The sequence below is a fragment of the Dunckerocampus dactyliophorus genome, chromosome 3 (genome assembly GCF_027744805.1).
Source record: "Dunckerocampus dactyliophorus isolate RoL2022-P2 chromosome 3, RoL_Ddac_1.1, whole genome shotgun sequence".
Classification (NCBI taxonomy): Eukaryota; Metazoa; Chordata; class Actinopteri; order Syngnathiformes; family Syngnathidae; genus Dunckerocampus; species Dunckerocampus dactyliophorus.
In genome coordinates this window covers 5,964,344-5,977,008 of record NC_072821.1, presented here as the reverse complement: position 1 = coordinate 5,977,008, position 12,665 = coordinate 5,964,344, and the positions used below count along the sequence as shown (strand labels likewise).

The window sequence follows — 12,665 nt, the reverse complement described above, 5'->3', positions numbered from 1 at the left end:
TAGATAGATAAAGGGCAGAATTTTGTATTGGAATGTACTATTTCATTCATTTGTACAAGTGGACCGAATATTGTGTTATTTTAGTTCCCACACTTGCTCCTAGCCAAGGCTTACTCGTTAGCAGCTAAGCAGCGGCCTCAAGTGGTGAGGTGAGGTCATTACATTTACATAAAAACCTCCATACTGGAATCGTGTCAATGCCACTTCCTGCCTTCATGCATCTTATTAAGCTATATAAGAGGGTCAAAATATTAGAAACATCTCTCAGTATCATGCAATAATGCCAATTTATTTTAGGAATACCATGTGTATAGCTTTTATCACCTGAAAGAAGTGAATAACTAAACATCTGTCTATATGTACATAAAACTGAATGTACTGTATATGTATAAATACATTGTTCAGCACCATGGACAGAGAGCCCCGGGCAGCGATTGGATCATAAATACAACGTTAGGGATTACAATAATCTATGCTCATTGGTCTGAGAGGAAGGGAGCATCAGATCCACAGAGGATGATTGGTCAGAGGCCGGACTAGTTGGGATTTAAGAAGGCTGTGTGGTGACGAGTAAGTACTATAATCGACTAATGCTGTCATTTGCTGTTTAGATACTATCGTTTGGAAGTGTTGCACACTCGAACCTGTGAGGCCTCCGGTGGACGCCTCGTAGTTTGCGGCCACACAGGCAAGCTGCTCTCTGGAGAAGGTAAGAAGATTATGTCTCTCTGTAATTCCTCTTTACAGTTTTTTTTTTGTGTCCTCTTTTGTGTTTTCTGTGTATGTTCCGCATGCACACACACACACACACACAGTCCCCTGCAGTGTACCGTGGATTCAAGCTGCGTGAGTTTGTGCCTGTGTGGGTGCTCTTGGGTGGGTGTGTAGGCTCGTTAGCATGTTATCAGCAACATTTCAGCATGCAACAGAGGGCATCAAATCCCCCCCGGGTGCAAACGTCTTAATGGCGGCGGCTTGTTTAGCCCCCACTGAATAGCCTTAGTCACTATGTGTGGGATGGGCTACGGTTGTCCACAAGAAAAAGAGCTGCATTTCTTAACAGAATTTGCATAGAAATAAGTTGTTTAGTTGCATATTAAAGTGCACTGGTGTGACAAGACAAATGCACAAACTCGTAAATTGCCATTCCTATTAAAATTCAAGCCAAAATGCCAAAGAGAGAAATTAATTGAGGACTACAGGGCTGGTTAATGCATCACAGCATATCATAGCAATGGTTGTAAGCAGCACAGGGCATGATAATAACATCAATAATATAGATTATCAACCAGCAACTATTGACCGCTTTGATATTTTTATGTAGTTTTTAATTTTGTAAAAAGGCTAAAAATGTGTGTGTATACAGTATATATATATATATATATATATATATATATATATATATATATATATATATATATAAAATATATATATTAAAATATGTTTAAAGAGCTTTTAATGTTAGTCATTAGTATTCAAATTTTAGCTTCTTCTCTTTACATTTTGCCTTTTTGCTCTATTTTCTCCGTTTTTGTTGGGTTTTTTCATTTACTTTTATTTCTACAATGTGCCGCGGGCCAATACAGCTGTAACAATTCATTGATGAATTGATGATCAATCAATTACCGAATAAATCTACAACTGTTTTGTTATTCAATTCATCGTTTTTTGATGTAAAAATATAAATATGCTCTGACTTCAGCCTCTCAGATGCGAATATTTTTTAGTTTCCTTAATCATCCATGAAAGCACACCTATTACCTTTGTGTTTTAGGCAAAACAAAATATTCTCACACATCAGCTTTGACTGTTTGTATTTGGTTCATACTGATTCAGTCCATCTAGGGCCTAACCGATTGCTTGAATAATCGAAACAACAAGCTTCATATGAATCAATTAATCGACAAAATAAGCGTTAGTTGCAGCCCTAAACCATAATAAAACTGTGATTAGAAACTCCAATCCATTGCACTTTTCCTAGTCGACGGTCTTAAATATCTGATTTTCCAGTTATCTGGAATGTAGCACAATGTTGCGGCAATGCCAGGACATCATTGCCACCTTATTGCTTTGCCGTCCATCAGCTCATCTTTGATAGTCTTGCAGAAAAAGTGTAATATTTCAGAAGTAACGACCAATTTGGCTGAGAAACGTAATAACACACGTGTCCCAAAGAAGTCTCACACTTTGGGCATTAGACATTTAGACATTTTTAGACGGTAAAAATGAGTGTAAGAATTCAAAAATGATGTGTGTGAATATCTTCCATTCATCTTCTATGCCGCTTATCCTCACTTGGATCACGGATATGCTGGAGCCTATCCTAGCTGACTTTGGGCGAGAGGTGGGGTACACACTGGACTGGTCGCCAGTCAATCATAGGGCACATATAGACAAACAACCATTCCCACTCACATTCATACCCGTGGACAATTTAGAGTCGCCAGTTACAGTAACATGTTTTAGAAATGTGGGAAGAAGCCGGAGTAGCCACGGACAGGGAGAACATGCAAACTCCATACAGAGATGCAGAGATTCGAACCCAGATCTTCGAGATCTCCTGACTGTGTGTCCAATGTGCTAACCACTAACACACACTAACAGCCCACCATGCGGCTGTGAATCTTCATTCCGTCCATCTTTCCTCCACCTATCCGGGTCCGGGTCGCGGGGGCAGCAGTCTCAGTAGGGAAGCCCAGACGTCCCGGTCCCCGGCCACCACTTCCAGTTCCACCGGGAGGACACCAAGGCGTTCACAGGCCAGCTGAAAGAAATATTCCCTCTAGCGTGTCCTAGGTCCGCCCAGGGCCTTCCCCCAGCTGGGCATGCCCGGAACACCTCACCAGGGAGGCGTCTGGGAGGCATCCGGGCTATATGCTCGATCCCCCTCAACTGGCTCCTCTCGTTGTGAAGGAGGAGCAGCTCTACTCTGAGCCCCTCCCGGATGACTGAGCTCTTCACCCTATCTCTAAGGGTGAGTCCAGCCACCCTACGGAGGACACTTATTTCAGCTGCTTGTATCCGTGATCTCATTCTTTCGGTCACAACCCAAAGCTCATGACCATAGGTGAGGGTGGGAACATAGATCGACCGGTAAATTGAGAGCTTTGCCTTCCGGCTCAGCTCTCGCTTCACCACGATGGTCCGGTACAGCGACCGCATTACTACAAACGCTGCGCCGATCCGCGCGTCGACCTCACGCTCCAACCTTCCCTCACTCGTGAAGAAGACCCCGAGATACTTGAACTCACTCCCAATCTGGAGGGTGCAATCCACCCTTTTCCGACTGAGAACCAAGGTCTCATCCCAGAAGCTTCACACTCAGCTGCAGTAAACGCTGAAGGTCACAGCCGGATGAGGCCATCAGGACCACATCGTCTGCAAATAGCAGAGACTCGATCCTAAGGCCCCCGAACTGGACTCCCTCGACGCCTTGGTTGCGCAAATTATGTCCATGAAAATTACCAACAGAATCGGTGACTATAGTTCTGTGTTACTATCTTGTTTTGCCTAAAAAATAAAGATCTGCTTTTATAGATGAGCAAGAAAATAAAAAAAATCAGAGGACATTTACATTTTTAAATCAAAAAACGATTAATCGAATAGCAAAATAGTTGTTGATTAACTGGACAATCGATAAATCATCAATTCATCGATTAATTGTTGCAGCTCTTGTAAGAATAACTCAAAACGATATGTGAATGTTGATGAATGTTATCTTTGTGCTAAACTGATGCTGATTATCTGCGATTGGCTGGCGACCAGTCCAGGGTGTACCAAAGTCAGCACAAAGTCAGCTGGGATAGGCTCCATCATACCCTGCAACCCGAATGAGGATAAGCAGCATGGATGGATGATGCTGATTATTACATCACATCTTACCTATGCAATCAAAACACCGTAAATGCTCCAAATAATGCCTCCATTGAATTTCCCGCAGTCTCCTATACACACTGGCATTAACAGCTGTGGCTGTAGGCAACCTTCTGATGTTATTTTTATTAACCCCAGAAAATGGCAGCAGCTTGCATTTGAAGTATGATGAGTGGTCAGCATCCAGCAGCTTCCTCAAGCTCTGCATGTGCTTTAAAATGTCAGTTGCGCGACTGTTGGTGTGTAACTCATGCGTACTGTTGTTTCCAATGAACTCCTCGGCGGTCTTCATGCTGGCTGAGCCGTTTGCCTTGCCGCCATTACAACATTGGTTCTATAACTAGAGCATTTGCAGTACAGAAGCATTACGGTTGACATCATTGCTTTTGTGCAAATAACCCATGAAGTCTTACCTTCGCTTTCCCCTATCACAGTTTGAAGAGACTGGATTGGGAGTCAATCTGCTACCTCGATGGCTGGTTAGTGCTGATATGCTCCTACTTTAAACACTGCTTATACTTATGCAAGTTTCTCCAGTTATGTATTGCGGTTGCAAAATCTCTCAACCATCTCTTTGCAGAGCCCAACTTCCCCCCGCTGCCCGGATTCATTCCTCTCAAGCCATGCTTCTACCAGGACTTTGATGAGATTCCCGAGCAGCACCGCAGCCTGTGCAAGAAAATGTACCACCTGTGGATGTGTGAGTGGCATTAAGTCTTCAAGCTATGTATATAATAGCCACTACTAAATGTTACAAGACCTTCATTAGGCTATGATAAGTCTTGCAGATGGAATCATCCGTGTTGCTGTCTTCTGCACTCGCGATAACAGCAATTTACAACAACAGGGAGATGCTTTACAAGGGTCCTCCTGCAATAATAGCCTGTGCAAAGTGGGTTTTATTTGCTAGCGAATAACTTGCTGAGCAGATGCTCTCAGTTTGAGCATGGGGACATTTAGGGATAGACTTGTGTAACGTTTGCATCATTTTATGGCCTCATAAACAAATAGTGCAATGAGGCTGGTCATAAAAAATCCACCCTATAACAAGTTTACATTTAAAAGCTATACAGAGGCATTGCTTTTTGCAGAGAGATACGAAATAATGCTAAGAGAAATATTCTGTCCCGTGTTTGCGCCACTATGGCCAAGCTAAACATTTTCACACATGAATCCACCTCAAAATGTATAGAATTACATTAATATGCAGATATAAAAGCCTGTTTGTGTAATATGCACCACAATATTGCATTTAGAGAATTTTAAATACAACACATTATGGTCATGATATAGGATAAAGGCGATTTAGGACGTTAGCTTTATGCTAGAATTTATGCCAACATATACTGTAAGGCAATAGCAATACCCCCATGAATGAATTAACAGATATTAGCGTCACAATAGTGAGACATTATAAACGTACAAACAAAGTGTATATAAGAACAATTATCTTCAAACAGTGATACTTACAGACATATTCTCCACACTGTGAAAACAACAACAATACAGCACTTTTCACTCGAAAAAAAGGGCCTGTTTATTGCTCTCTTGACAATGCTAGAGCACTCTACGGAAGCCTGTAAGCATCAATAAACAACAAAATAAAAGAAAGCCTACATCAGGGTGTTTTTATTGACTCTTTAACATTTTAAAATACGATGAAACAAGAAACCTAAAACAAAAAAAGGGGGGGGGGGGGATAAAGATGAAATATTAAGATACTGCAGTCATAATGTTAAGAGAAAAAATAGCATAAAGATCAAAAATAAAATTTTAAAAAATGTAATAAAGAAATAATAATAATAGTAGTAATAAACAAACCATGCACAAGGAAATTTTGCACATTTTGGAAAATTTGGTTGAGAAAAAGTTAGAATATTACAATAATAATGTCAAAATATTATGAGAATAAACTCATAATACTATGAGAAACAATAAGACAGTTGGTATATTTATAAAAATAAAAAACAGTAAAAAAAAAGTGTAATATAAGGAGAAAAAGTGAATACTAATAATACCCTTTGTTAGTAATAACACAAAGCTGAGGTGCGTGCTGTTTTTTTTTCTCTAAATATAAAACATGCCGCTGCATATCGACATGGGTTGGTTTAAAAAAAAACATGTAAAAGTTGCCTCCACATCATTTGATTTTTCAGTATGCAGCCTAGTGTGGCAAAAAGTTTCACCACCCCTGGCCTCAGGGGTCCTGCCAGGAATTCTGGGCCCCAGCCCCTCTCTATTTTTTAATAATCACCTACTTTTTCTTGGAATTCTCCTAACTGATACATTTCTTAGTAACATAACTGTCATACAAGTGTAACAACAAGTTCATCGCTGTAAATATTAAGATGATGAAAAAAATCCTTTCTTTCTTTCTGCAGGCCTCTTCTTATTTCTTAGAAAAACATAAGCAGGTACAGAATGCCCTGATTTTTATTGTCTATGTAAGGCCTTGCATGTACTTTGCATATAATGCGAAATAATTCCTTATTGTTGTCTGGCTGACATTTTCATTCTATATAATGCATGCAAATTCCGAGGTCGAACATGAGCCAAGCGTGTGTCCAACCTAGAAGCTTTGAAGCCTAAATTACGCCTTTGTGCGTTTTTATTTTTTCCAGTAAACAGTGCAACGCTGGCTGTCAATCTCATCGGCTGCTTTGCGTGGATGTTCGGAGGTGGAGGCGTGACCAACTTTGGCCTGTCCATCATATGGCTGCTCATGTTTACGCCGTGCTCTTACGTGTGCTGGTTCAGGCCCATATACAAGGCTTTCAAGTAAGAACTGACTATCTTATCTTCTTATTTTGGTTTTTGATGCAATGCTTGGCTTGCTCTAATGTTGTGCAGGTGTGTCTGTGCAGTGTTACCCCGCTATTGTCCAACAGGGGGCACTAGTGTACAGGTTTTTGTTCAACACTTGCTCAAAACCTTCTCAGTGGAAATAAAATATGCACTTTGGGCAAAATGATAATTATATGTAATATAACAAAATAAATTGTGACTCCAGCAGAAAAATAATCCTAAATATTTTCTCCTCAGGAGTGATAGCTCCTTCAACTACATGCTGTTCTTCTTTGTGTTCATGGCCCAAGTCGGCATCAGTATCATTCAAAGCATCGGTATACCGGGATGGGGAGTCTGGTAAGAGTTCAAAAACAAGTTCAGTTTCAGAACACAGCATGCAAAATGTTGCACATTTGCATAAGTGCTAGATCCAAGTCAACAACACATACTACATACTTTGAGAAGAAATATGTACCGTAAACACTTCAAATACAATTGCGGCATTTATTTACATAAATTGCAAAGAGTTCATTGGAGGCGGCGATAATCAGTTATTTAACAAGTTCATTCTTTAACTTTAGTTGTGATTTTGAGAGCATGAGATACTCTAAAGGAAACCGTAGCACCCTTTGACCACTTGGCCATTTAACAAGTACAGTCGTCCTTTGCCACTTTGCAGTTTGAATTTCGCAGCTTCACTCTATCCCCCAAAATATATTAATTAATAAGTCACATCAGGCACAATAATCCCTGCTAAAAACCACTCGGCTCCCGGAACACATTTCTATCAACACACAAGAGCATGAGTCTTATTCTTGTCTTAAACGGCTTATTTACTCTTATTATGTCTACTATATCATGTAATATGAGTATAAAAGTGACTATAGGGGTGTTAGCTAATGCCTAGAGAGCTCTAATAATGTTAAAAAACGTATTTAGAAGGTCGCAAACAGGTTTTCTATTCTCAAACTATGAAAATATTCCGTTTATAAATAAGAAATTCTACTTTACAGAAATTCTGTTATCACAGTCGGGTCTGGGACCAATTAACCGCGATGAATGAAAAACGGGCTTACTGTATATTGCACAACAGAGCGGCAACAGAACCAACGTTGTAATGGCAATAAGGAGCAAACTGCTTGGCTAGCATTAATAGCGCTGATGACTTCTTTGTAAACAGTACAGCAAGTGTAGCACGTATTAATGTAGCAACAATTTAAAGTGCATGCAGAAGTAGATAAAGTATGTTTCAAATGCAGTTACTGCCATCTTGTGGACTTACTAAAAAAAAGATAAGGAGGTTGCCTACAGCCGCCGCCATTAATGCTGTTAATGCAATGTTTATAGGAGACTCTGCAGTATTTTTAGTGTCTAATACCAATTTACCTTTGCATAATTACACCAAAATTAGAGTTAAAAAAAATAAAAAATCTGTCAAAACTTGTACTTTTGTTGAAATATTTCACCTGTTCTGCAAGACTATTAAAAGTGGGCTCATACATAGAAAACCAATAGTGTTGATGTCCTGGCATTACTGCAACATTGAGCTACATTCTATAAAACTGGACACATGTAGAGGTAAATCAAGCTGCTGGATGCTGATCACTCATGACACTTCAAATGTTATAAAATTACCATAAATTCCGGTGTAGAAGCTGCACCGCATCCACAATATTTAGAAGGAAAAAAAGATTTGTACATATACTGCATAAGACGGACTATAAGCTACAAATGTCCCCATCATAAAATGACATATTGTGGCACGCATAAATCCCTGAGGGCGAGGCAGCTCTATATTTGACAGGAGCCAATCATGAGCTCTGAAAAAAATGTACAACAAGCTTGTCAACCCATTGGAAATTGGAGGAGTCTGACTCACGGTTTCATCTTACAAGGAACGCTAAACTCATCGCACAGCAACTCAACACTCAAAAGGTATACCTATACTTATAGTTAATATACAAACAAGTACCAATATCAAAGAAAACAACTATTTTAACGTTTTCCCACAATGCATTTAGTCTGAGCAAAGCATTTCATTGGAGGACAAGCGGCATAGAAAATGGTGGATAGATAAATGGTGCTGCAATGCTGTCTCTGTCCACCAGAGGGAGCCAGAGGAGCCCAGAGCCCAGAGGGTGGCTGACATTATTGCAGAGATTAGAATTTAGCCATAAATTTAAGAAAAAAGTAGCAGCACAGCAACAATGGAAATTACAGTAACAAAAACTACATCAGGAGGTTGCCTAGAGTAGCAGGTGTTATTGACAATGTTTTTTGGAGCTAATTAGAGAACCTGGCAGTTATTTGCTTTTGTAGCACCTGGCAACAATAGCAGATTGATATTAGATGTGTTAAAATAAACATTTTAGAAAAAAAAAATAATGAGAATAACAATCAGATAATATTTATAGAGTATATAAAAAACACAAAAATTTGAACATTTAAGCTAACAATTCAATCAAATTTAAACAAATATTTCCATCAGAAGGCATATTATTACCATGCAGCAAAACTTATACAAACTTGTTTTTAACCAGACCATATAATCTGCTTTTTCCTTATGAAACACGCTTCCACCCAACAATGTCTGCCGCCGTCATTAACACGACAGTGATGGACCATTAGAACTTACCCCCGTGGAAGTTTTATGACAGGTGTGTTATTAGATTTTTAGAGGCCGTTAACGAGCGGCTGACTCGGCCTGATGATCACAAATGAATCATATTATTATTACGACAGCCTCCATAAAGTTTATAAATGTCACTTTTGGATACACACCCGCGTGAAGAAGTGTCGGAAAAGTTTTTTAATCGCCTCTATACTTTAAGTCCACAAAATGATTGGCATTTAACGTCCAGATGGCCAAAGTGGTGCTAATGTTGTTTTAGAGGTGGTCTCAAATATCAGCCATGAATCATTTTTCATCATAAAACTGTCTCTTCTTTTCTTTTTCCAGTGGCTGGTTGGCGACAATCTCCTTCTTCAGTTACAATATATTGATAGCTTTGGTCATGCTGGTTCCGACTATCATGTTCACTGCTGTCGCATCGCTGTCCTTCATGGCCCTCACTAAGGTAAGACGCAAGAGTTGAGTTTTTATTAGGGCTGTCAAACGATTAAAATATTTAATCATGATTAATCACATTTTGTCCTTAGTTAACTCATAATTAATCGCTTTTAATTCCAGCTAGAAATAAATAATAAATATATACACACAAAAGCATTTGCTAGGAAAATATGTTTGGATGGATGGTATTTCTTCGTTTAGATTTTTTAATTTTATTTTTTAAGATTAATCCATGCACTCTGCTTATGGTTGTTTACATTGAAATATCACCGCATTTGATGTGTTTTACTGTATTTATTTATGTATGCTATACATAACCGGACATGGCGCTTACGTCTGCGCTACGTGCAGCGCGTGCATTTTTACGTAGCTCAGTCTTCTAAGTGCTTTTCTAGTTTATTATTTTATTTTGAAAAACTGTGATGAGTGAAGCTGCAAAATTTGAACCACGAGATGGCGAGGGGCGACTGTGTCCTAATTTCCTGAGACACAGAATTTTGGGTTTTTATTTTCTGTTTCTAATTTCTTGAGATGTGCCTGTATAATCGGGTTCCAGAAACCAAAAGGTGGCGCGTCGCGACTTCTCCCCGTGCTGGTCGGAGCATTTCTTCCTGTCACTCACACACCCCAGTGGCGAGATTATGTGGTTCTATGCAGCATGACAGAAAAACAGCAGTCCAGAGGGGACCACCTAAATATCAAAAAGATGATACTTTGTGATCCTCACCTTGGCCACAGATCCATAACTTCTACCGGGGGAGCGGGGGCAGCATGTCTAAAGCGCAGGAGGAGTGGACCACCGGAGCCTGGAAGAACCCTCACGTCCAGCAGGCGGCCCAGCAGGCTGCCATCGGGGCGGCCACCGGCGCCATGCAGGATCAGTACTCGGCCCCACAGTATAACGACAACCAAATGTAACCTTTAATGATACGCAGGTGCTAGGAAAAGTCCAAAGTTTGAATGACAACCTCACATCGATAGCAAGTTTGAACAAATGAATGATGCATGCTTGCTAGCACATCACAGAAACATCACAGAGATATGTTTTCAAGCTGTTTCATCATGTGGCAAACAAATCTCTCATATTGTGAATACTTTATATTCTTTCATATGCAAGTCATGAATATTTTACCATATGTTGTTCTTAATTCGTGTATGTTGCAGTGTTTGACCGTTTGTGTTAATGACTAACTGTGTTGCAACCAAAGACGTGAGTACTGTAAGTATTTGAATGCTTGAATATATTACTTCATTTGAATGTATTCGTATTAGTCAAAACGTTGTAAGCTTTGGAATGTTGTTCCAGATGAAGAGTCACTCCGTGACCGCATGATGATTTCATTGATTTCTATGCAGTTTGACACGTTTTTCACTGTGAAATTAAACAGTGTTGTAATACTATGCAAGAGTAGGAGGGCCACATTGAGAGGAGACACAAAAACCTTGGAGAATAAAGTCATACAACTATGAGACTGAAGTTTAAATACTGCAAGAAAAAAACTGAAAGACAAAGAAAAAAATTGAAATATTGATCTAAAAAGATTATGAGAAAAAAAGGTTGTCATTTTAACAGAATAAAGTTGTACCATTAAAAAAATAAATGCAATATTATGAGTAAAACATTTTTAAAAAGTTGAAATATTAAAAGTATGAAGAAGAGGAATTTGAATATTACAAGACGTAGGTTTAAATATTCAAGTAAAAATATTACACAACTGAAGTTATTATTTCCTGAGAATAAAGTAAAAATAATAAAGATGTGCATACTGCTACCGGAAAATAACTGCAATATAATGAGGAAAAAAAATAATCATGATATTGCAAAGATAATGTCCTAATTTCATGAGAATAAAGCTGAAATATTAAAGTGGTAATATTATGAAAATAGTTGAAGAATCACAGCACATTTTAAATTAATAAAGCTGCAATATTACAAGGAAAAAAACATATCATTTTACAAAGATAATGTTGCAGTTTTAAAGGAAAAAAGAAAAAAAGGGTGGTATTAATTTTTAAGTAGTAATTTTCAGAGCATAAAACCTGCAATATTATGAGGAAAAAAATAGAATACCGATGAAATAATGCAGCTGTAATTTTCAGAAAATTATATTTTTATATTTATTATTATTATTATTATTATTTTTTACTAAAATTAATCAAAATTTTTAGGTCGGAACATTATGAAAATAAAGCTGAAATATTACGAGGAGAAAAGTGGTTTGTTGTGTTTAGGTTTGTGTGAGAATTCTGACATTAAATCGTTAAAATGACAAATGTTTTACATTGTGTCATAAACATCAGATTGACAGATTGACCAAGATTCAAACATCAATTGAATGCCGTTCTATGTAAGTGTCTGACACGGCCTCTGTGCTGCAGTATGGAACCTGTGCGGGTTTTGTATTGTAATTAAATACAAAGTATGCTCTTTTATTAGTCTAAAGTTTTGCTATGTGCCTCTTTGACCACCAGGAGACGCTATGGATATTAGTAAGACGTGTTCAACATAATGAACAAGTTACCTTCATTCTTCCTTCACCAATAATTGTCTAAATGCATGCCGGTGCATTCTGTTTCCTGTTTCCTGTCTCTCTGCCTGCTTTAGTCCAAGGAAACCAAGGTAATCAACATTCTGCTCATATCTTCAATATTTTGACATATTTTCCCAGCTATAATTTGCATCACAATAAGGCACGATGACGCGAACCATGTGGGACATCGTCATTCATCATCACTGGCCTTTTTTCCGCATGCTCTTTATGTTAATTTAGTGCATGGCTGTTGTTTACATCCATTGATCACAACAGTAGATACACCTGCATGAGACGATTTCTCGTGGGATACGTCGTGGTTGTCTACAACCACGCATTTGCAGCTGTAACTTTTCTGAAGGCAACTAGAGGATCTCTGACTTGCGTTTCGACAGCAGGTCCTT

General features: G+C 38.7%; 1 protein-coding gene across 1 annotated transcript; it reads left to right on the top strand.

Annotated features, from left to right (window-relative positions):
* The first annotated feature begins 517 nt into the window (after positions 1–517).
* Positions 518–11,200, top strand: LOC129178494 (secretory carrier-associated membrane protein 5-like). Its single transcript, XM_054770775.1, has 7 exons — positions 518–709; positions 4,308–4,352; positions 4,454–4,573; positions 6,495–6,651; positions 6,916–7,017; positions 9,620–9,737; positions 10,469–11,200. The coding sequence occupies exons 2-7, from the start codon at positions 4,346–4,348 to the stop codon at positions 10,646–10,648; spliced, it is 684 nt and encodes a 227-aa protein (XP_054626750.1). The 5' UTR covers positions 518–709; positions 4,308–4,345; the 3' UTR covers positions 10,649–11,200.
* Positions 11,201–12,665: the final 1,465 nt, after the last annotated feature.